The 26,702-nt window shown below is 36.3% G+C and overlaps 1 protein-coding gene across 1 annotated transcript in view; it reads left to right on the forward strand.

The window, feature by feature from the left end:
- Positions 1–26,702, forward strand: part of LOC139697949 (dynein axonemal heavy chain 1-like) — a 500,497-nt gene that overhangs the window by 267,090 nt on the left and 206,705 nt on the right. Inside the window, exons 40-41 of the mRNA XM_071596807.1 lie at positions 3,491–3,651; positions 22,167–22,409. Coding sequence (XP_071452908.1) covers positions 3,491–3,651; positions 22,167–22,409 — 404 coding nt within the window. The remainder of the gene's footprint in view (positions 1–3,490; positions 3,652–22,166; positions 22,410–26,702) is intronic.

A 26,702-nucleotide genomic window follows, 5' to 3' on the forward strand; every position in this document is an offset into this window, starting at 1 on the left:
GGTCATAAAATATACCTTAAGTTAACTACAATGCTGTTGGAATTGATTGCAGTCATAAGTTAGCGAAAAAACTGCATATATATGCTTGCGAATTTAGGCCAAGGGGACCTGGTATTTGAAATAATATCAATTTTTCAATTTTCTTACTTCAAAAGGAAATAGCGCGTGGGATGATGGCTATGAAACTAATTATTTCTCAATTCCTGAGCCCAAAAAAAGTGAAAAATAGCTAGCTTAGGTTTTAGGATGAAAAAACTTTTTAAAAACCAATACAGGCGTACAAAATCTATGTAAAAGGCATTACAAAATCTAGCACATTACATAATTCATTGTCATTGGAGCGATAAAAAACTATTTCTAGATTAGACAATGAAAATAATAAGATTTACATGAAAAACTGAATGGCTTTGAAATGTTTTTACCCCTAAATCTCAGTATCGCCAACTTATATCAGCCAATATTGTCTGTTATTTTTAGTACCTCCACTATCCTTCACGACATCATATATTGAGGAAAATATTTCTTTCCTTTGGACCTTTTGGAGTTTTGTCACGTTCAGTCCTGAATTAAGTGCATTCTCAAAACGTTGGCGTCAGAATTCGGAGTTTACGGAGGGTATTCGTAGACATATTTTCTAAGGATATAAAACTCAATAACATATTGACTCGAAGGTTTTCGAATTGCCTCGCGTAAATTCTAGTCGTTTGACAACAACATTACAGCCATCCAATCGACCGGTTTAGGTTAGAAGTTACGAGGTGCATATGAAAATAGTAAAAAGAAATCTGGCAAACTGGCACCCAATGATGTGGAACAAGGGTAGTGAATTCTAAAATTTAATGGGCCATATTCATATTAACGTAAAAGTCTTCTTAGCTCAAAAAGTTATTTTAATAGCATTTTGGTGGAAACCGAGGTAATGTCTCAGTCAAGCAGATCATTCAAGTATTTTCCTTAGCATTACTGAAATTTAACTCTCCAACATACCTACATGTATTACTTGAAATATGGAAATTATGAATATGTTCTACTGAAGTCCGTGTAGTACCATTTTTAGCAAACTCACATTTCGTTGTTTCTTAGCAAAATGACCACCTTATGGTTCCTCGAGTAGCTTTTAAAAATCAATAAACTATTAAAATTTTTCAAACTTAATGAAATTGCTCCTGTTTGTCTATTATTGATCGCCCGTGATTTCTCATGAAGAATGAACTTCCATTTTATGAAGAAATTGTGCAATTAAAAGTAGTTCGTGGTGTAAAATCCTTTCGATCACACACAGGATAACAGTCGGGAATACAAGACTCTCAGTAAACGTGACACTTAATGCAAATTAAATGCAAAAGGGAGTGGCACATATACTTAGAATATGTCAGTTGGTATTTTCCAAAATAATAAGCGTCAAAGCTATTTTTCATCTAATGGTTCTGAGCCATTGTGACAAGCTCTCATCACCCAGATTTTTCGGCTCTTAAATTGTTTAAGGGACATACTCGTATAATATCATTTAAGTCTATTTTATGATCTTAATTTACAGAATTGAAAATTCTCATAAGTATACAACCTTGTATCGTACATTCCATTATTAAACCTTAATGAAACATACCCACCAGTGGATGAAATTCCTTGAGCTCCACCTATAATGAAGCGGCGTCCCAAGTCTCGAACGTTTGTCAATAGTAGACCAGCAATAGAAGAGATTCCCAAAGCATACAGATAGTATCCGGTCCGGAGAGCCAAGTTTGTGTTCTCCATTATATATATTTCATTCATTTAAATATATGAATCTATTTCTTCTTAGTACTTCTGCCCCCGCCAAATGAGGGAGAAATAAAAGCTTAGTAGTCGAGAGCCATTTAAGCTTAACTTCCTTAACTTTTTGGTAAAAAAGGATCGGTAAATATACCAAAGTCAACCGCGTTATTTTTTGCAGAATCTATGCAAATTCCTTTGTCTTTCTGTTTTTTCGCAGAGAAAGCAAAATCATCTTTTCGGCTCGTAATAGTGTTAGGCCAGGTTTTGTCTTCGTTGACTGAGGTAACTCCAAGGTTGCGAGCCTTACAAAAACTTTAATTTAATTTCAAATTGTAATGCAATAGTAAATAACTTTGAGAGATATTGTACCGAGAGTGGGTAGGTTGACGGAACATATTCCCCTCTGCTCTTAACAGGAGTTGGGGCCGTGGATAAGTTTTTATACTCCCTCATACATTTTCACCAAACAATCCAACCTTCAGGTTGATTAATGTTTTTGGAGGCATATTCGCAAATGTGATTAAGAGACGGAGCGGTATGTACTACTCATTCATATTGCTATTAGTTATATGAAGATATAAAAGACCGGGTCTATATTCATATCGGAGCTGTACACACATTCCGTAGTTCTATTAAAATATCCCCGAGCTTTGATGGAGTAGCAAATGTAGTAGTGGAATGCTCATTAATAAAAAAAGAAAAAATATGCAGTGAAAGGCTACGGTAAAGCTGCCCTATGTCCTGTGAATAAGGTTCATGATTATTATCCGTTGCGAATAGATGCCGTTGAATTTGTTCCACTCCACTGGGCCAAAATATGAGAACCACCTGGTGTGCGATATTATCGTGAGTCCGAAATAAATTCTTTTGCAATACTCATTTTCATCCATCTCTATTACTGATAAAAATAAAAGAATTGATATATTTTCGTGCAATTGGATAGTACGTAGCAGTTGCACAATTACCTCGAAAATATGTCCTTATCTTCGCAGTTACTTTGTAACGCCTTGATTAGGGTTACGGTGGCTAATCATAGAAAAGTTGCTGTTTTCTAAGAAATTATAAAGTTAAAATATGATATTTAAACGGTGTTTCTACGTTTCTGTTCTGTTTTCATTCAGAATGGTTTTCATCAACTCGTCTTTCCCTCTCCCATCTTATAAGAAACCTAATTAAGAAACCCGTTCATAAGAAACGTGGAAAAATTCATGGAATAATAATAATAAAGCTTTGAGTATCAGTATAATATTTCCTAGTGAAGACTTTTTGTACAAAACATTTCAGCAAATAATTGTAATAATATTTTTACGCATTTATGAAATTAAATGAAAGTTTCATTTTTTTTACTATCAGCTTTTATTAAATGGCGCTCGTGCTCTGTGTTATGTCAGGCAGGAAATTTGCATTATTTATTCGCATCGGTAGCATTATATAATTTCGGTTGGCGTTTGTATTGGGCTTGGGTCATCCAACTCAAGACTGACATGAATGTGGTTTTATGACTTAAAAGTCCTTGCGCATATATTGGCAATGTTTAAACTACAATCCACCGACTCTTTCGCCGTTCAATTTGCTCAAGATACGGAGAATAGTGGAATATTTAAGTTTTTCTGAGCTTTGTGCATGTGTTAGTAATATATCTGGTCGTTTAATATATTCCTATCATCTTAATAGTTATCAATACTTATGAAAACTACGGAGTCATTCACTTTATTTGAGGGGATATTTTTTATAGGATGGTATGATCGCAAGACAATCGGCGAGTTCCGCAGCATTGTGGATGTGAATTTTGTGTGCGCTATGGGCCCGCCTGGAGGAGGAAGGAATCCCGTGACATCAAGACTGCTGAGGCACTTCCATTTCCTAGCATTCACGGAGTTGTCCGAGGAGAGTAAAGTATGTATTTGCTTCAAAAGGTTTTCTCACATTTACCCATATCTCTTTGGTATCTCTAGGAGGAATTTCATTTGGCTTCACTTTGTGAGATCGCATCTCTGGCCAACGATTTTATCTGTCGATCGCCATCATTATTAGTATGATGGAGGGTAGGTTGGAGCTTATTAAGCATAGTTTGTGGTTGATTTCATTTACAAATAATTAATTAAATTTCAAAGTCATCTGCCAGCACCTATCATATCGACCAGTATTTTCTTCTGTATATTTTTTTGTAAGCGTAGAAATTCGTCAAATTTGTATTTCTCACTTGTTAGGATTGAACTTCAAAATAAGATGAATAAAATGTAAATGTTTTCATGAATCTGATGTTTCTTGTTCTTGGACAGATATTTCATTTCGGGCCACCCTTGTAGGTTATAGTAATTCATTCAAAGCTTTTGAAATATAGTGTATGTGATTCCTCATTCCTTTTGGGAGTAATTCTTCTGGCCACATTCGTTCTTATTATAAATGGTTGCTATTCCGTTTCTTCGCACGGGAATCAAATGAATGGTAAGTCACTTAAACTCCTGGAACCTCGTATTCACGTGAAAAAGTAGTAGGAAAATAAAAAATAAATTCTTCCATCTCGCGGTTTCCAATCAAATTTCAGGAAAAAACAAGTATCAGTAGGGTTGCAGTGACTCTCTGTTCAACATAGTGGTGTCATTACTTTCGCAAAAATATATAATTTAGCAGTAATTGCGATCAGTTCAACATGGATTTAGTTTAAATTATGATAATTTCGCCAAGATAAAATTCTCCAGTTTGTAGTGAAAGTTGTGAGGCCTGAGATACTGCGAAATCAACAACAAATTCCTCTTACGTGTCTTTCTATAAGGCATTGGAAAAATGAAGTGATCGTACAGAGTCGTGTAAATAGGTAGAAATGTATATATATTTATTGAATTAAATTGGAACTCCTCCCTTTTCCTGTACAGAGCTCAAAAATCTACATTTAATAAAACGGTGAAGTTCAGATTTTCCACATTAAACTGTTGCTAATTATAATTTTGACGCAGCATAATTTTGAACTTTAATGCAGAAGGTTTCCATTCAAGGCGAAAATTGGTTTGGATGAATATATTAAAGAGCAAGTATCAATCGGAAATCCGTTGACAGAAGATGAATTTTCCTTTTCAGGGAAATCTTTGCATAAAGCATTTTAAAATGCCTGTAGAATGGAGCGTGAATTCATTTTTGCCCTTTCGGAGACTTATTTCCCTCCGGATACTACATACAGGGATATTATTAAGTAGTGAAAGGGAAGGCTGTTTGCCCCATCGCCGGAAGAGATAAACGGATGGCCCTTGAAAGGACAGAACGTGAAAGATTGCCGCCCTGAGCGGCGGAGGGAGGGAGGGAGGGTGGCCCCCTTCTCCTCGCCCTCCTCCCCTCCCCCGCAACCACCAATGGCGGGTGGAGCGAGGATTTGGCCAAGCGCTGACAAGGTCCGTCGAGGTCGAAATAAAGGCTCGAAGAGGGACGTGGGATACGACCCAAGGGGATTGGGACCTGTTTACTCTCCGGCGTCATACCGGGGAGTTATTTCACTGAGCATGAATATCTGAGGTGTGTTTTCTCACAGAATTAGACGGGCGTGTTAAGGTCTACGTGGTAATAGGCTTTGGCGAGTATTTATGACGAGGTACGAAAATATCGCGATAAAATAAGCCTTCTTATGGCCCATTTGTTTATCATTTTCAAGCCTCAGACATAGTAAATACTGCTTCCACGGATTACATTTTCCATAAATAGGCATACCATCAACATAATATGTTTAAGTGGATAGTATAATTTACCACTATTGTTATTATAAATGCATTCTAAATTCTTAAAATATTTTCTACGTGACACATGCGGCGCGTTTCTTTCTAATTACTTAATGTGGTTCCGTCAAGCCCAACAGATACATTCTGAAAGTTTGCCCGCAAATATAGCCAAAAGTTTCACAGAAGCTAGAATAATTTATCTGTTGGACATTTTAATTATTGGGCTGTTGGCGCTATACTTCAGTTCCCTCATCGTTATTGGATAATGGCTCCTCGACGCACATGTCTGGGAAAAGTTTACGCTTTTCTCAGTATAATACTTAACAAATCTGTTAAAGATTAGGTTCCAAAGAACCATTGCATTTTTCTAAATAAAAGAGGCAAATGGTAAACGCTTTAAGATTAGGTTTTAGCATAGTATATCACGATGCAAAGGATAAATTGAGCTCCTTATGACTTTTTTTTAGACGGGTTATATTAAATAATGTAATAAGTCTATACATCATGATAACAAATAGTGTGTCATGGATTTGTGCAGCTGAATCACATTTCACTCTATGCCATTCGTTTTATCGTTTTTTATCAATGATATTTCATGTCTGTAAGCAATATCGTTTATCAGTGAGATTGTAATAATAACATTGTTACTTTAAGTGAAGATAAGTAAATTTCAATTAAATATTCAGAAAGACTATGGTAAGGTTATCTATATTCCTAAGGGTTCACTCATTCAGGTTCAATCCATCAAAAATATCAAAACATCAAAAGTAAAAATAATCCAGTCAGCTCTCCACCTTGAAAAATAGAGAGCTATTTATTTATACCGTGCAGTATCGACCTTTGGTTAAATGCCTCCTCAAGAAGTTCAAAAGTTACCTAAAAATACTATCGTGCCTAACGGTATTTGTCTTACTTCAACATTCCATGAAGATCTACCAATGCTAATAACCTAAGGAATTTTTTCACATTTTTCTGATATTCATGTAGTGCATTTCATTTCCTGTCCCTGATACAATTTTTTCAAAGAGTATGGAAATCGATTAATGCTAAACTTAATATTCGCACTTCCTAGAAGAATTTATTTATCCTTCATTTCCATTTTAATATCTTATCCTACTAAAATCATATCAGAACACAGTGAGAAGCATTATTTAACCAAAATTTGAATATTGTCTTTCAAGCGTATTATACGCTTCGTAAAACTTAAATCGTCCCTTCAGATGTCGTTCAAATCACACTGTGATAAGATGAATCCCTCAAAATATCCTTGAACTTCTACTTTGATTACGTTTTCCATTCTCTTTAACGAAAGTCTCACTCATTTTTCCACTTCACGAGACATGTGAGAGGTCAGGTCCTTGCCTTTGAGACGTGGTGATAAAAGCGCGAGGCATCGTTAAGCGCAAAAAGAAATCCTTTTTCTCGGAAACAAAAGAATATTCGTTTTGGGAGAGCTATAAAGTTCTCTATCTCCGGCTTCAATGGAAATGCAGAACACAAGCTTGAGTTGCCGAATTATTCCAATGTCTCTCATAACGTTCGTTATAGCCCCACTCAAGGATTTATTCGCAGCATTAGTCTCCTTAGTATTTTGACCTTCATTTTTCCTCTTTTCCCAGGCTCTATTTTTAGTTTGAAATCTGAAGTCACAGGCGGTGTATATGTTTCCGTTTATCGAAGATTGTTTTTTTAGAGCATCGTGAGAATTTCCTAGTCCAGTCCATATGAACCTTTCAGAATTTCGTTGTAATACTTTTGAGGTTTAATGATTTTTTATTTCATTCTGTCCCCAATAACAAGAAAATCGGTTGTTATCTTAAATGATGTACATTGAAACGTTTAGAATTTAATTAAGAATACTGGTTAATCCGTTGTTCGATAGCGACCAAGTATTTGAGAATTTTTCATTTTTTTTAAGGCTGACCTTGTTTTTTGTTGATGGTCATTAACTTGGGTACTGATATTGAGCATGGGGGACATGGATGATAATCTTATTCCAATGTCTTTTTAACATACTATTGCGAACGCTGAAATGTATTGTAATTTTACTAACTTATTAGCTTAAAGAATCATGTTAAAGCAATTCTGCATCAATTTTAATTAATTAAATGAATTAATTAAACATTCTTAACACTTATATTACGCGTAATTTATGCTGATTGGTAGCATTCTCTCCTACGAGTATATTATATAACTTATTTTGCACAATGTCCAATATTATTTACAAATAATAAGCAGTAAACATATCTGGGAATGGGTAATGGGAATACAGTGTTGCCTAACTTCTCCTTTAGAATATTTATTCTAATAAAAACTTGTATTAATCTTGTATTTATAATATTGCAAAATTGTGGTTTCCCTATCATTGGCGACAAATGTTATGGGAGTACATACACTCATGAGCTTGTTATAACAGAATCAAATAAGTTATAAATTTAGTCAACTATCTCACATCACATGCTTTTTCCTCCTGCAGCAAATTTCCTTCTCAAAAGTAAATTACGAGTCGTATTAAGTCTTACACTCCATTTCTGGTCGTCTACTTACGTAGGTGAATACGAAACTTTATTTTTGTGTAAACTATTACTGTTTTTCGAAAAAAGTCCGTTTCTTTATGCACTCTTCCCCAGACACTTCTTCTCACATTCCACATGGAGCAACCTCTTCTTTACCAGTTTTAACATGCTCATAGAAACGTAAGGGATCGGTGAAGCTGGTATAAGGGCGTTGAAACCTCTGGGTCTCTACGTTGCCCACCAATTTATCACGCTGCTAATAACCCCACAACCTTGCTGGAAAGTAATCTGAATCTAGAAAACACCGAGTTATATCTAGTTATTTTCTACTTTCTTGAAAAATTCATTGGATATCTTAGTTTAGCAGAGGATTTATTAAAAATCTGAGTCTTTACCTAACGTCTCCCTATGGCACAGGAAAATGTTAAAAACCTTTTTTCAGAAACATTAAATTCCTATATCTGCCGTGAATTGAATAAAAAAATAACTGTATGATAAACAGATTGTACACGTAATACTATTGTTTACCATAACATCTTTCATGAACTGAGGTAATTGTATTGTGAGTTGCAGGGAATAGAAAATAGGCGATAGGATAAAATTTTAATTCAATCAAAATGATATGAAAAGTGCCACAGTATATACAGGTACCTGTGTATATATATATATATATATATATATATATATATATATATATATATATATATATAGATCCTCCGTTTATATATATATAGAGCATCCGCCCGGCAAGTGGAAAGATCCGGTGTTCGAGACCCGGTCAAGGAAATATTTTTGCTCTTGTGATCCGTTCGATTCCGCCTTCCCCACCTTTATTGTGTTCGTCCTTTATGTGTGTTCCTATCCCTTTTCCTTATATCTGTTTCTATATAAATGAGTATTTATTCGCCGTTTGGTGGGATTTCGTGTTTGAATGTGAATATATATATATATATATATATATATATATATATATAGTATATATATAGATATATATATATATATATAGTATATATATATAGATATATATATATATATATATATATATATATATATATATATATATATATATATATGTATATGTGTGTGTGTGTGTGTGTGTGTGTGTGTGGGTCGCGGTAGTCCAGGGGGTAGAGCGTTGGACTACTGACCCGGGTTACTGAGGGTCCCGGGTTCGATTCCCGGGCAAGGCACCGTGGGCACCTGCAGCTCCACCCAAGCTATGTGATTTTTCTGGTAACAGGTCTTCCTGGGAAACCGTAACCGGCACAGGGAAAGGAAATGGCCCCCCTACCCTGATGTGTGAATTTAACACGCCGTCGGGCTTAGTACTGGGTGATCTCTACCATCACCTACCAAACCGACCTTCGGGTTGAGTATTGTGTTTACGGTTTTTTTATGGTTATAAATATATATATATATATACACAGTAATCAACCCGAAGGTCGGTTTGATAGGTAATGATTGATGGTTTGGGGCGAGTTTTCCCAGTACTAAGCCTGACAGCTTGTTAAATTCACACATCAGGGTAGGGGGACCAAAACACCTCGGTAAAATCTCCGAGAGGAGATGCATTATACTTGTACAAGTAACATGGCCGCAGATTTTTAGTTCTCAAAGCTTTATTTTATATTACTTAAATAACCCACTGCTGTACCTTTAGTAGGCTTTTTAAAACGATAAATATGGAGAGTCTATAATTTAGTTTTGATGACATTCGTCTGTCAACTAACTGGCATTGATGTCAACTAAACAATAATCCAATGAAAGACCTGTACGTGCGCAAAATTCAAGACAGTAAATTTAATTCTGTCTTCAAAGAGCAAAAGTGTTTTACTAAAGTTATTCACAGAAAAGTTTTATCTGTAGTTAAGGCATGCAAAGATAAGATATGGGACAATGGACAACGCAGCATCGGTGAAGAGGAACAATACATTATTTTCCTTTAGACTGTGGAGAAACAAGAGCAAGTATTTCAGAACGCCTTTTACGAACCTTGGCTGTTGCATTATTGATGTGCGCTGGAGAGGTGAGCTCTCAATGGTGCGTCTGGTTTCAGTTCCCCAACAACCAGGTTCGCCACGTACCCTCTTAGAGAGTTCGTGGTTTCATCGACCGATTTCTAAAAGTGCAAATCTCATATGTCATCTCGCATCAACATACGAAGAAAGTATGACGTTCTTCAATCAGATGTAACGACTGATAGCAAAACTGTTGTTGCCCTACTCTGGATGTTGGATGTTCCAGCGTTTTGAATTGAGCATTGGCTGCCACTATTTCGTGGCACATACATCTACAAATCTCCATCTTCTAGCGGAAACACTATGAAGTGCTTCTTTTAAAAAGTTGTTTCATCTTCTATTTGCGTTCACCATTTGGTTTTTGAAGCACTCCGACATGCTGAATTAAGTGTGTTTTTTATCAATCGAAATATATAAGGAAATGCTTAACGATAAATATACGGGAAATCTTTTGTGCAATAGGGTAACATATCAAATAAGAATAAGAAATAATGTAATTTCAAAATACGATAGTAACATCTTGAGTATGAAAGTGACTAAAAATTAAAAATATGTCTGTTTAAAATTAAAAAGTTAAAAATTTTAAAGTTTCAAGAGCTGTTTAGGTACTCTCTTTCATTTTGTTTATGATCCTGAAAACAACTTTAGCTGTGTGGGATATCAAACTTATTTTCCTGTTATCCTCACATGATGTAGCCTTAACCTTTTCCGGAATAGGAACTAAAACTGATCTCACAGTCTTCCGGCCAGATTCCTTCCTCATAGATACTACGAATCAGCCCGTATAGTCTCTTCCTCCCACATTTGCCTAAATATTTCAGTAGTTCACTCGGTAGATATTATGAGTATTTACAAGATAAAAATAACGCAATATACATTTACATTACAATTATTTTTGGCTCGTCCTACTTCAGTCAATGAAGTTTCACGATGCTCAGGTCCACATTTCTAACCATCTTCAAGTGATTTTATTTTTATTTTTTATTATTACTAAGAAATCCTTTTTGGAAAAATTGCAAAAGAGTCATAAACATCGAAACAATACCAGACGTTTGAAGATGATGTATAAAGGAATAGCTATAAGTTACTGCGTTGATAAGTGATGATAGAAAGTTACCCCAGCGGTGCAACAATGAATGGTACATAAAATTACCCTAGGCTGTAATCTTTGTCCGCTTCCCTCAAAAATCCTCCAATCATCAACCATTAGACGACAAAGCTTTGTATCAAATGACTTGGAATATCGAGGCTCTGAAGAAAAATTTATATTAAATTAATATTTATAATTAATAAATATTTGAACTTGGTAGTCCATTTGGTAGAGAGCCGAGCTCCTGACCGCAGGGTCCTTGTTTGATTCTGGGCACCCTCAGCTTCACCCAAACTGTGCGATTTTTTGGGAACCAGATCTTCCTGGGAAACTACAAGGGACACAAGGAAAGGACCCCCCCCCCCCTACCATGATGTCTGAATATGTGTGCGGGCTTAGTATTGGGTGAGCAGTGCCTTCACCTATCAAATCAACCTTCGGGTTTATAACTGTGGCTGTTTGTAAATATTCAAACAATAATAGCTTCCCCTTACAAAAGTTTGGATTATACGGATATATTCCCTTCTACTTCATTAGTTTACGATTTCATAATAATAACAATTTAATTTTCATCTAAGACCGATGATGCCGCTCTGCTTAGTTTGAACGATGATTTAATATGGACAGGTTGCTGCGGTTTCCCGTGTATACTGCCCTTTCAATACCAAGCGATAAACGGCTTATCATATTAGGCAGAGGTTCTCCAGAGGTTTTAACAGAAGCAAGGGTCGAAATTCAAATGACAACGCATAGATAGGTAGGCCGTCATCTGGACTCTTCACGGTGATTTAGCCATGTTCCCCTCGGACAGAAATCACCGCACAGAGTTCTTCCCACCGCGCACCTCCCAAAGCAACCTTATGTGAGTATCCTATCCCCTTTAAAATCGGGTCTCTGCCGCCTTCTGACCCTATAACCGTTTCCCCAACTCTCAGAGTTACTTAACCTGCCGTGGCTTATAAGCCTCCGTAAGAAGTAGCCTGAGGAAGCAACTGAATTTGATAGCCTTCCTCATATGCTCGAAGTTGACGCAAGCGTCTTTTGATGCTCCCGGCGTACTTTCTCACCTCACAATCTCAATTCCTCCGTGGAATGTACTTTAAATATCTCTCTTTGGTGCATAGGCTCTCTACTTACTTAATATCATTAATTTATCATGCTGATATTCGTCGTCAGGTAGGAATTCAAAACTACCAAATAATGCTATAATTTTGTCTACTTTTATTTTAAATTTCATGCGACGTGAATAAAATCGAAATATTTGGTTTGAAAAGGTATTTAGAAATAAATAGCAATATGTTTATTTGGCTATTTTCGTCCGTGTTCTGAACACATACAAGTTGATTTAAAATTTTTATCATAATTCTAGGAGGCATACAATATTTATCCTTTTGTACTATTCTTTGATTCAAAAGTGTTCTTAGTTTTGATGTGGAAAGCTATGATCTATCTTCCTGATGATAAATAATGTTAGCATTTTTTTAAGGTCTTAATTCACTTAATTTAGAAAATACCGTATTTTCATTCATCAAATTACTTTCCGTCTATTAAGGGAACGAAATTTCGTATTTCAATTAAGCACATTAGCATTTTTGTTTTCCCATTCTTGGGCTAACTATGTTACTAAAGTCTTAACTTAGTTGGATCTAAATTTTATCTATGTCTACTCTTGAATGCTTACAAGGGTCCATTGGATGAATCACTCAATTTTTCTTTTTCAATCTATGAAAATTGTAACGCTTCAAATGATGCAATTTTATCTCTAAGACTACCAACTTTTGCAAGATTATTTTCTTTGTGATATTAATATATATTACATGAAGAAACTTTTTTACGAAAATTATCACAAAAAAAACTTTTAAAATATTACAATCTGCTCCAAATTAACCAGTAATTATGAAGTATATAATTCTTGGTACTCTTTGTGATTTCTGGAGATGTTTTTTCCAGCCCTCTCTTCATGAATGATCCAATAAAATATAATTTATCTCCTCTCTCCAAATAATCTGTTATATTTGCTCAAATATTTACTCTTATATTTTTCTCGTCTTTTATTTCAGTAATGTTATAGCGATACATATTTGTTCTCTCAAATCCATCACTTCCTTTCTAAAGCTTCTTTCTTTTTTTCTCTGCCATTTATTATTTCTTTCTTTCGATTTCACCATGGATCTTCAACTTCCGCTCGTTGTTTGCCTTTTCAATTCGTTTCCCTGTTATCCTCTCCATCATGTTTACTAACAGTATAAAAATTCAAATTATTCTCTCTTTAAGTAAAATTTAACAAAATATTAAGAGGAAATATACTTCAATGATTCCAGGAGTTGGAACAATTAAGTCTTCGTAAAAGCCTTTAGTGAAAAATAACGGAATTATATGGATTGGAAAAACGCAATAAAAGAGGTGAAAACTTTAGCATGGAAAACAAACTAATATTTGCAGTAAAAATATCGAGATGTTGTAATTTTTAACACTCAGGTTAATAATGCACTCCACCCATTTGTTACTTTGAATCCCGAATAAATAACGGTATGTTAACTTGATATATAGATTCTTGTGACAAAAAGTCTTGTATATTGTGTAGTGAATCCAGGAATGCTACTCAAAAGCTCTTCTACTGTAAATGGATGTTATATTCTAAATTCAGCTCAGTATATACTTCTTTTATGTTATTTCTGTCCAAAGTAATATTTCCAATAAAATCTTAAGAATAAAATAAGAATTCGGTAACTTCTTTAATTTAACCGCTGCCAAACCAAGGCGACAACTTTTCCCATGAAGATACCGCTTTCTCTAGAAACTTCTTTGAAACGTTATTTTCTCTACCTTAATGAGTTCAAATCTTGTTTAGCAATAAATAAATAAACAAATAAATATGTACACACACATATATATTCCCTATCGTTTTAACCGAAGCGTTGATAGTGTAGGAGAAGCTAAGATAAGATAAGTATTAATTCATTCATATTGTTGAACTTTGATAAATGGTTAACGGTAGGATGAAGGATTATTCAGATGTGCAATGGTTTTTTTGTTCATCATACTATTTACATCTCCGTAAACCAAGCATGCGAGCTGGGTATTTCGGTATAGGAAGGTGCGGAGAGGAGTGATAAAGCTTTTAAAGAAGCTTCTATTTGTTTTCTCCACTCAAATTTTAAACTGCTGGAGTTAATTTTAAGAGGTTCATGGAGAAGTAAAAGAAAGGGAACGACAAAGCGGTGCAAGGATTAATAGTGAATGGACAAGCAATCTACCTATTTTGAACAGAAGAGTTAATTTTTCGGAGAAGAAAAAATACTTCGAGAGAAATGCATTGAGTAAAAAAATCCAAATAAAAGAAAATTGTAACGATCGTAGTGGTATACTGCCGAAAAAAAGGAAGATAATTTTTTGTACTCTGAATGAAATGGGTTCGAATAGCCTCCCGACGGAATATTTTATCGAGAGGTTTCCATGAAGTGGGTTATTAATTTAATTAAAGTGAAAATTAGAGGTAGCGATATCACCACATTGTTATCACCACCTGCTTCTCGGGATGAGGATGTGGTGGTTTCCCGTTACCTTCCACATCACAGTACTATAGGCATTAAAGTAATTTTTATCACTCCTGAAATATATCGCTACTTCGACCACTGGCCTCTACCTTCATTCGTATGTACGAGGATTTCTATCTTTCATCCGGGTTATTGGTCGGTCGCTCCATCCTCATAGGGTATCTTGGTATTCACGCATGAAAAGCCACTACGCTTATCGCCATTACCTTCCATAATTACTTATTTTTTACTTCACTATCTTATTTCGTATTTTATTTTATACATAGAATGTGAGCCTTTGAACTAACTTGGTATCTTCAAGTTTAAACCGCGAGATCGCAAAAGTGAGAACACAACCGCTTAACACAGTTTTACTTAATTGAAATCTGATCTGTAGTTACAGGTGCGTCTAATTTAACTTTAAAAAATACCGTTTTTAATCTGTACTAAATCTGTGCTAATAATTCTTCCGCAATTACACAAGATATACAGGAGTCATAGTAATGAACTAGGAAGGAAATACTTCGTATTTATAACTTAAGTCTTATCTGTGGGGAGGAAATATATATCGGAAAGAGATCATTTGAATGTGATTCTTGCCTTATATTAAAAGTATAGAAAGCGAGTTCATCCGAATAATTGCATTTCAAGCCCTTAAACTAAGTTTTAGACGACTTCTTATTTACCACATTAATTATTGAAGAAATAAACAATTAAATAATCACTTAAGTTTTGTTGGACAACATTTCTTAATGGGATACACAAATATCTGTTTATGGTACCAACCTGAAACCACTATGGGCATGTGGTTTTCAGCTGACCGATATTGCAAATGGGACATTCCATGATTTCAAAATAGTGACAAAAAAATTCAATAGAGGAGCGAGGAACATTAATTTAAACGCTGGAAATACATTTTCTTTCCTTCCAAAAATGCATGAAATAGTCGTGAGGTAAAATTTTGGCTGGAAAAGTTTTAATTCGAACATAAATCAAGCGTCCCCTTACATAAAATATACAATATTGGTTTGAGGAAACAGGGATATGAATTGGGTTCGTGTATCACAGAGCAATGAATCTGCAAGGAGTCTCTACGAAGCTCGAGTTTCACTCTGGAATTCCTCATGAGAAGCCTTTTATTCACTAAAATTTTAGGAATCAGATGGACCAACTGAGTCTATGAATCCATAAAACTGTTGAATCAACTTCGTATTTGGTAGAGATAATCAACTTAGATCTCCTAATAGAGCCAAACGTCCCCTTTAAATTTCTCTGAAATTGATTAGCTTAATAATAATATATCAATGAGGCGTTGACTGGTCGACTCATTAGATTCTGTTTGCAAAACCTGAAGATTTTTAAAAATTCATCGGTGGGGCGCTTATAGTTGGAGTAAGAGTTGCTAATTGGAGTTCCAATTACTAATTGGAAAATTAATGAAAGTATTCATTTCGAATTCATTTAGTGACAGGGGATGGAGTATGGGATATTTGCTTTTTGTTTACTTTTTAATTTCATTCTATGCGTTCCCAGAATTATGAAATTCTTGGTGTTTATTGGAAGAACAAACCGGGCGTAAATTTTTGTAACTATTAATAATTGGCAGTGACAGTATTTCATTATTCAGTTATGCTAATTAAATTAATGGTCCAGCATTGTTATAGTATAACAATACCATTACCATTGTTACTCACGGGTCCTTTTTGTATCACATGAGGCAGTTTTGCCTCCAAACATGTTTTTCGATCCATATTCTTCATAATTTTGCGTAACTTTCCCCATTTTTGAAATTAAATCGCATATGTACTAACGGATATACCACTGTTAAAAGTAGCAGCACCCTACGCATAGACAGCTATCTTTAGAAATCATTCAAACGCGTATGCATACAACTTACGCTACGAAATTTGCAATTGCAATGTAAATAGATAAAATTTAGAGACTGGAAGAACTTTTTGCCTCTCTTTTATAGGCTGTTCCGTAGACAAAAGTTTGTATTAATATTCCCTTGATAACATATATCATTGAACAATCGCTCTGAGTGTTGATACCTACTAACAATTAATGGCCTAGAAAGGCGATCATCAAGCTCTATCTTTCTGAAGGAATAAATGACGACAGAATATCACGTAAATTGGGTAGAGAATTATGTAATTTGTGGAATGCCATTACTTTTATGTACAATATATTATCTTTTTAGCTGTAATGTAATATATAAATGGTTAACAAAAATGGACTTTTTGCTAAGCGCATTTCTATTTATGTACACGGCTGCAGATGCATCTGAAAGCAGATTTTTATGCGTGTCAAACCTTGGGAGTACAAGCTTATATTTATTGTTTTAAATTATCTTCATTCAGTATACATATGTATTCGTTAATAGTTATTTAATTAATTTGTACGAGGAGTTCAGGTTAAATGACGTCAGATAGGTTTAAATATTATCCTCGCCCTAAATACTGAGATATACCGTGAGGAAGCAAAGTAATATAGACAGAGCTGGTAAAATTAATGGAATTTTTACTTGATAAAAATATTTTACCAAGAAAAATGAAATTTTTTCCACCAGCGTTATGTAAATATTTCAAACTTTTATTTTCTCATACTTCCCATGTCCAGTGTTCTCCCATCCCCACAGGATGTATACGCAAATGTACTTTGACATCACTCCAGTAACATGAAAAGATATTTCTTCAGCAAACGGCTGTTCATGCATGTTTATGCCTGGGAGAGGAAGAGTTATCTGAAACTTCAAACGTGCCAACATAATTTACCTATTCAATTATGTATGTGTGGGTATATATGTATATATATAATTATATATATATATATTTATATTATATATATATATATATATATATATATATATATATATATATATATATATATATATATATATATATATATTCAATTATGTATGTGTGGGTATATATGTATATATAATTATATATATATATATATATATATATATAAACAAACAGTTGGAACACTTTATCTATCTCGGAAGTGTTTTGGACCAACATGGTTAAAGTAGTAGGGATTGATATGTATCGTGCTTATATACGGCATGTGAACATGTTCATTGAAGCAGCATTGCAGGTGTAGTTTATAGGCTTTTAACATGTGGACGTAGAGAAGGATGGATAAGGTGGAGTGGACAGAAATGATTATAAATGAGGAAGTACTAGTTATGGTAAGGTAGCAGATATCATAAAAAGGGAGGAAAAATGGATGAAAAGTATACTGAGTGGCAGTGGGATGCTGAATAAGGTAATAGAGGGGAGTATGTTAGGCAAACGAGGAAAGGATAGGAATAAATAGGGAGGATGGAATGAATGGAGGGAGGAAGTACACAGAGATATACTCGTAGATATAAGGAAAATGATTGGAACACAAACAAAGGACCAGCCCAGGAATGGTAGGCCCTCGTTCATTTTTCCCTTGGTGGGTGAAACAGCTTCTGAAGGCCATCTTCCGGCTACACAATCTGGGCACTTGGTTGCATAAATTCCCCGAAGAATTCGGTATTTATAACTTTTCCACGATAGCCCAAGAGGTTAAGAGCATCGGCAGGCCCATTCGAAAGATCCGTGGTTCAGGTCCAGGTCAGAGGAACATTTTGCGCTTGTTATATGCTGGATTCCACCTTCCCCAACTTTGTTTGTATTTTATATGTGTTCCTGCCCCTTTCACTTTTATCTACATGTAAATCCATGTGATTGAATATGATTTCGCCATTTTGTGTGCTTTCGTGTTTGTATGTTTATGTATACCCACTGGACTACCTCGCCCATATAGTGAAAAATACTAGTTACCGACTTATTGCAATGACTGTAAATTGTATTATGTAGAATGAAGCGAAGGTGTAACATGAGCATAGCTACAGATCTACATTTAAGCATACTATCAGTATAAATCATGTACTTTACTTTGTGCTTATATTAAAGCAGGAAATCGTTTCCCGTTAGAAAATTGTGCAGTATTGAAATGAATTTCAGAAATTTGTGTTGGAAATCAAAAAGGGTTAGATAATGACTATTGATATGATTGATTGCCTATTGACTCGTGGGTGATATTGTAAGCTAAATGTTTTCATATATTTTTATAAGTATGAAATTTCTAATGGAAGCCTTAAGTCCATTCACCAGGCGTAATGATAAATGATATCATGAATGATGAGAAATCATGAATGATAAATGGTAACAAATTTATTTACCAATGATGTAGAAAATTTGACGAGAGGGTCAGAAAAAAGAGAAAATAGTGAAATATGTGTACAATGAAAACATGCAAATTGTATGAAATAATGAAAATTAGGCACCGCTTTTGACTGACCTGCCGATCCTTTATCTCCATCATTCGACTTTGAAGCCACACAGAATAATTTACCATATCCCGTAATTGTTTCGGTTAAAAAGCTTACCAGTGAAAATTTTATTTGCATATTTATTTTATGCAATGAATTCTCCATCCAATCGGTCTGGAAACCCTCAATTCCGAAAGGTTCTCTATCCTTCCTTTAACTTCATTTACTCCTTGTTAGGGGCACCCATACCCTCATTGACTTAATATGGTTCCTTCGCTTATTCCAAGTCCAAACTACATTGCCGACCTTTTAACCCTATTTCCCTTCCTTTTTGACGCTCTTCACATCTACAAGCCTACACACCCTGATCCGCCAGCCTTACGTTCCATGAAAATAAAAAATTCAAAGCATCGGATACCTAAGGGGCTCGAACGGACGTCCTGACACCACAGAGTTCCGAATTCGACCGTAAGCTACGGCAGGGAAAGAATCCAACTAATGGATTTAAGAACCAAGACCGTGGAAGGAATGTGTGTATTGGGTATATATGTTTATGTGTATATTTGTGTGTGTACATATATATTATTATAGGTGATAGGTAATATACCTAATAAGGTAGGTTTCGGATGGACACAATTTACTAAATATTTCAGTGACTATTCCATTGTCTCTCTTAACAAAACAAAACCTGATATTCGACATTACAATAAGCCACTCTTCAATTCCGAATACTTCGCTCCTCCCTTGATACCGTCCAACATCCATATCCTATTACCGCTTCTTCCTCGTTTGTTTAAAATACTCCCCTCCAACACAGCCTTCAGCATCCCACGGCCAATCAATATGCTTTGATTTCATTTTTACTATGTCCTTATTATTTATCCCTGTTATCCTGTCTCCTACTTTACCATAGCTAGTGATTCTTCATTTATTTTTTTGTCTGCCTACTTCACTTTCTCCATCCTTCTATGCGTCCTCATTTCAAAAGCCTCCACTCTACACCTATCATCCTGCTTCAATGAACATGTTCACGGTGCGTGCATAAAGACGATCCATATCAAAGATTTACCTGGGCCTTTTCTAAACATTATTACTTAACGTCGCAGCCATAGATTCTCCCCTCGTGACAGCCATTTTCCCGAACGTAATTCTTCTCCTTATGTCACCACTACTTTGGCCATTTTAATCCAGAACACTTCGGAGATACACAAAATGTCGTACTTGCTCTAGTTTTTGCTCACCCAAGTCCATCAGAAACCATGCAAACACCTAATCTGCAATCCCTGACCAACAAAACCATCTTTCTTGCAAGATATTCGTCACTTTTTGAGGTCGAAGGGCGTCTTGCCCGTTCTGCGTCTTCAACATCTTCTCTGCCCTTTCAAAACAACTTGTGCCACTCAAAATCACCCGATCTACCCATGGCGTTATCACTATAAGCTGCTTTGAGTATGCCATGAGTCTCTTTCCTGGTTTTACCCAGTTTTACGCAACATCTGAATGTGTGGCGCTGTTCCAATGGCCGGTTCATAACGGAGCATAAAGAGGTCACAAAGTTTCCAGAGTTTTCACAAACGAACGATCCGCACTCCACAAAGATTGGGGACCAACTGCTACCGGCCTTTCCTGGGACTCCCCTCCCTCGAACCTAGCCTGAGAAATCGCCACCCGTCCGTCCGTCTATCCTAAATGAAAAATGGGTCCCGTATTTTTCGGTCTTAATCCTCTAATTTGTGCTCCATGGAAAGTTTACCGGTACCTTTCTCATAGTGTTTCTAATGTGTCATTCTCGCTTCAAGGTAGGTTCACTGCGTGGGATCCTCTTGAAGTCGCTTTGCAGTAGTACTGACGGTGCGTGAATTGCATTCCGTCTGTTTCCTTACAAAGTCTACCCCGAATAGTAACTTTATAGCTCACTCCCACAGAACTATCTGAATTAGTTTCAACATGTCACTAAATTTACCCCGAAAAGTGCTGAAGCTTCGTATAGCTTAAAATAATATCGCTCAATCGGTAGTTGAATGTTAAGAACTAAAATAGTAGTTATTAGGGGAGGCGATCGACAGATAGGGTGATTTTCGCCATCTATAAATTGTTACTTAAAATAGTTTTTATTTTATCTATTTCAAACTCGTCACTTCATAGCAATTATTTCACAATGACAATGCATAATGAAGCATAGTTCATTGATTAAAAATTGAATTATTTTTTAAATATTGCTCATTAATGGAAAATTAATTCTATTTTTATTTATGTATCGTACGGCTCAAATACCTTAGGTTATGCCGAAGAAATTCTACAGTAAGTCTAATGAACCGAAGAGAATATGCTTTTTAGACATCGAGTACCTCTGTAGCCGAATGGAAGGGATTACATGTCTGAGGTCGCTAGGGTGCTAGCGGGCAAAATATACGAGCCCCGTAGGACTTTTTTAGGTTAGGGTTAACGCCAGCGTGTAGGTCAAATATAGTAGTTGGTCTCTAAAGTCATCTTCGCCAAATAATTTATCTGCAAATGAAGTTAAGGGTAAGTGATAAATATGTACTCAATAGGTAATTTACTGTGAATCATATCAATGCAACAATTTCAGAGTGTAAAAATCATTCACCTTGACTGGGATTCGAACCCAGATCCCTCAATATCCGGTCGAGTGCTTTAGCCACTTAAGCCACCGGGACGCCTCGGTAGCTTAAGTGGCTAAAGCACTCGACCGGATATTGAGGGATCTGGGTTCGAATCCCAGTCAAGGCGAATGATTTTTACACTCTGAAATTGTTGCATTGATATGCACAGTAGCGGATGACTCCGTTAAAAGTTACTGTTGCGGCATCTCCCGCAGTTTCTTTGGAATGTGAATCATATGTGCTTTAGCCACTTTGGAATGTGAATCAGTGCTTTAGCCACTTAAGCCACCGGGACGCCTCGGTAGCTTAAGTGGCTAAAGCACTCGACCGGATATTGAGGGATCTGGGTTCGAATCCCAGTCAAGGCGAATGATTTTTACACTCTGAAATTGTTGCATTGATATGCACAGTAGCGGATGACTCCGTTAAAAGTTACTGTTGCGGCATCTCCCGCAGTTTCTTTGGAATGTGAATCATATTGTATCGGGCAAGTTCAATTAATATTGGTTAATAATAAGAAAAAGATTCCCGGTTAATATTCACTTAAACTTTCCCCTCTTTAGTGAGGTACGTATGACGACCGTATAAGGTTTAATTATTTTTCTTCCTGACAGTCTGTCATTTTTGGCACGATTCTGAAGTCTTGGCTGGATCGCATTCCCTTCACATCGGCAGATGAGAGGTCATCTGGGGAATATGCTCTTTTGCGACCAACTGTTCGTGCGACGATTCAGGTATATTCCACAATTTTACAAGAACTCCTGCCGACTCCAGCAAAAACACATTATACGTTCAACCTACGAGATCTCTCTAAGGTCTTCCAAGGGATTCTTATGGCAGACCCCAAAGAAATGGCGGTGAGTAGACTTTTCATTTAATTCAGTATGGAATTGGAATTGATTGAATTGGTGTCTCTTTTTGCTAGTATTTGTAAACTTTCAAGCATAAATAAATCTAAATTAAACCCAATGAAAGCTCTATAAATGTATATATATGCAAATATATGCACATAAAAGCTATTTAAATGGAATATCTACATTTTTTCACATTAACACAGTTACAAATTTTTTAAATAATTTATGAGATTAGATTCTAGTAATATAGAGATTATCTCTATGTAAATAGAATATACTCCTGGATATTAGTTATGTATTTTTGTGTAATAAATGCAGTCTTAAGATGAGCTTCCATGATTTTCCCTGCAACTTGCAATTGGAGATGAAAAATACTACCTAAGTTGCTCCTTATTCAAGCGAGGATATTTAACGAAATTTTTAAATCAATTTTCATATAATCAGAAATAGTAATGTATTTTATGGGAAAATTTTAATATCTGGCGAACATTCAACCACATTATAAATGAAAGGCCAACATACTTTTCCACTGAATTTATTGAACACGACGCACTTCACCATGATACGGAGCCTTGTCCTGGTAAAACGCGTCATATCCCATTAATTCTGTGAACGAGTATATCCCTCTTTCATCTGAAATATGGATACACAAAACTTCTACGTAGTGAAGCCTAGCCCTGTAAAGTTTATTGGTGATTCAGCCCTTCAACCTGCGTTACACTCCTTTCCTTCATAAAAATTGCAGCCATCATCAGCATTTCAATCCTAGACACGGTTTACTGCAGCCCTTCATTCTACTCTATTCATTGTTAATTCCTTAAATCCCCGATACCTTCTCTGTTTTACGTCCTTCTTAATTTATCCTATATACATGTCTCTTGGTCTTCCTCGTGGAATCTTGCCTTCTCTTCTTCCTTCTATTGTATTCCTAATCAATCCATTGTGCCTCGATGTGTGTCCAATCCATCTATTTCTTCTTTGCCGTAGAGTTCTCCATATTGTCCCATCCTCTTCTGCTCTTCTATATACTTCATCGTTCCTTTTTTTATCTGTCCATTTAATCTTCAGCATTCTCCTCCAGCGCCAATTTTCAAAGGGTTCTATTCCTCGCTGGTCCACTTTTCCAGTGTTAAAAGTCTCGGAATAATTAATAAATTGTGATCCGAGTCCGCATCTGCTCCCGGGAAACTGTGTGAATTGATCACACTGCTCCTAAATCTGTGGCTAACTATATTAGAGTTTAACCGATCCCTTACTGATTCAACTGGCATTTTCCATGCATAACCTCGCCTTTTATGTTGTCTAATGCATGCTGCTTCCGGGAATTACAGTCGCGTATTGGACAACAGTTTCATCCCCAGTCCCGGAGGCGTCTACAGGTCGAAGTGTTCTTCGTTGAATTTTGGCTGCTATATATAGGAGACGCTTGCTGCCCCAGAGCCTTCTGATTGCTTGTTCCTTGGTGGTAAGGTGGGATTACCTCTTCCCACGTCAGGGTCAGTGTGTAGCCGCCCTCTAGGACTTCTACCGCTTCTCTTATGAGTCTCGGAAAATAGCGTTTTTCCTTAACCAACGCTTTAGTTTGACCGAACTCAATTGTGTCCTGGTTCCGTCCACGCATGGTCAGCGATCGCCTATAATGGGAACTCTTTCTTGTCAGTGGCCCTTTAGTACTCTTTAATTGTGCATCTAATGGACATTCCTGTTTGGCCAATATAGGATACTCCACATGTGCAGCAGATCTCATCAACCCCTTCGTACATGAGATCGAGGATCGGATCCTTAGACTTAGGGATTATGTCGCTGATTTTTTTGGTTGTGGAGAACCTAGTTACTATTTACATTATACTTCCGTAGGAACTTACTTATCTTTTAAGCTGTTCCATAGACGCACGGAATGGTTTCACATGCAGTCGTTTTTCCTTTTCAGGCTTCCACTTACTCTGTTTCCTTGCCAGAATCCCAACTTTCGTTACTTCCATTTTTTTCTCGGCGGTCCTTTTTTGGACCATGTTTTTCGGATATCCATTTTTCTTTAGAGCTGGGATAAGGTTTCGTTACTCCGAGGGATGCGATTCAGCGTCTGAGATGCTGTACGCACGATGAACTAATGTATTGAATAGTGAGCTCTTCTGGGCGGGATGGTGGTGTGGTCGCGCATCCAAATACCGGTCGGTATGGGTTTCCTTGCGATACACCGCATGGCAAAGGCTGCCATTAGGTATTCCGCTCGCAAATGCATCCAGAACGAGCAGGGAACCATTCTGTTCAATCACCATGGTGAATTTTATGGCAGGATGTTCCTGATTTAGGTGGTTCAGGAGCGACTATAGTTCTTCTCTCCCGTGTGGCCAGACGACGAAGGTGTCATTAACATATCGGATCCAAAGAGATGGTTTCTTTGGGTAAGACTCTGCTTCCCTTCACTTGAAATTCCCCATGAAATGTTGGCTACTGCAGGAGAGAGCGGTGATTCCACGACCGCACTTACCTTCTGTTGAAAGTACCTATTATTCCTAAAGAAGTATGCGTTCCTGGGGCAGAATACTGGGAAGTCCGGAAAATCCTTTGGTAATCCTTCCGAGGTGAATTTTTTATGAGTATAATGGTATCATCAATGGGTGTATTCGTGAACAGAGAGACTACGTCAAACCTCACCAGCATTTCTCCTTCTTTGGCTTTGGTGTTCCGAATGATGTGATTGAAATCGAAGTTTTTTCACGAATGAGTCGGTTTTCCAGTGAAAGGCTGAAGAGCACGTGCAAAATATTGCGCCAGCTTGTTGGTTGTTGCGTCAACGTTGCTCACGATGGGTGATAGGAAGACCCCCTTTTTGTGGACCTTAGGTAGCCATATAGACGCGATGATTTGTCTGCCGATGGAAAGAGTTTCCGTTTGGCTTCCACTGAAATGGTATATATATATATATATGTATATATATAATAAATTGGACAGCAACAAACAATATAGAAACACATAAAAAGATCACTCACACGTTATTTCTTGACAATTTCGACGGAATTATGCTCCGTCTTCATCGGAAGATAGAGCAGTAGTGATTACTTCTCTATCTTCAGATGAAGATGGAGCAGAATTCCGTCTAAATTATCAATAAATAACGTGTGAGTGATCTTTTTATGTGTTTCTATATTGTTTGTTGTTGTCCAATTTATTATTCGGCACTTACGTGTAACGTCGAGGAAATCATCTATATATATATATATATATATATATATATATATATATATATATATATATATATATATATATACATACATACACACACATATACGAGGGTAGGCTGAAAAGTAATGTACACATGGTTGTAGAGCGCGAGCAAAAACAAATAGCAAGATCGGACAGAAAGTACATTGAAATACAATTCTAAAGTTTCAAAATCATATTTATTTTTCAACATAATCATTGTTAAGGCTAACACATTTCTTTCAACATGTAATAAGTTTGTTCGTTCCGTCACTGGAAATCTCTTCCGACATTTCTCGAATCCAGGACTTGACAGCTGCCTTCACCACATCATCCGAGGTGTAATGATTACCTTTTCAATGATAAGGTGTCTCTTGAGTTGAGGTAAAAAATTGGGGGAATAAGGAGGGTGTAGAATCGGTTCAAATTTCAGGTTTGGCAGAGCCTCTCCAGTTGCGCGCCTGGTGTGTGAACGAGCGTTGTCATGTTGCAAGATTACTGGCGCCGGCTTGCCTTTGATGCGACAAACATTTTCCTTGGATATTCCAATATGGGTTGCGATAAGGTTTTGAGTGATTCGGCGGTCCTTTTGAATCAAATCTTCGACAAGTTTACAAATATTTATCATCTGATGCGATGATCGGACGTCAACTGCGTATTTGATCAGCAATTATGGCTTCTCTAGGCTCGAAACCATCAATTTACAGTAGGCCTATCAACAACATAGTCAGCATAAACAGCCTTTCAATGACGATGAATCTCAGTAGAATTAACTTATTCAGCAATTGAAAATTCGATGACAGCACGCTGTTTAACTCTCGTTGACATAGCACTAGAACACGTCTCCATACTTCCACTTATCGAAATAAACTGGGTGAATGAAAAGACCTCAAACCTGCGCATGCATGTTAAGGGGGAATTTTAATTCCGAATGGCACCAGGAATGCTTCTAAAGGTCATTTTGTTTGTGATTTACTAGCATGTGTGCATGAGTTTTCAGTCTACCCTCTTGTGTGTGTGTATGTATGTATGTGTGTGTGTATATATAAATATAAATAAATAAATATATATATATATATATATATATATATA

This window comes from Hetaerina americana, unplaced genomic scaffold (assembly GCF_022747635.1).
Source record: "Hetaerina americana unplaced genomic scaffold, ioHetAmer1.1.p SCAF_8, whole genome shotgun sequence".
NCBI classification, from domain to species: Eukaryota; Metazoa; Arthropoda; class Insecta; order Odonata; family Calopterygidae; genus Hetaerina; species Hetaerina americana.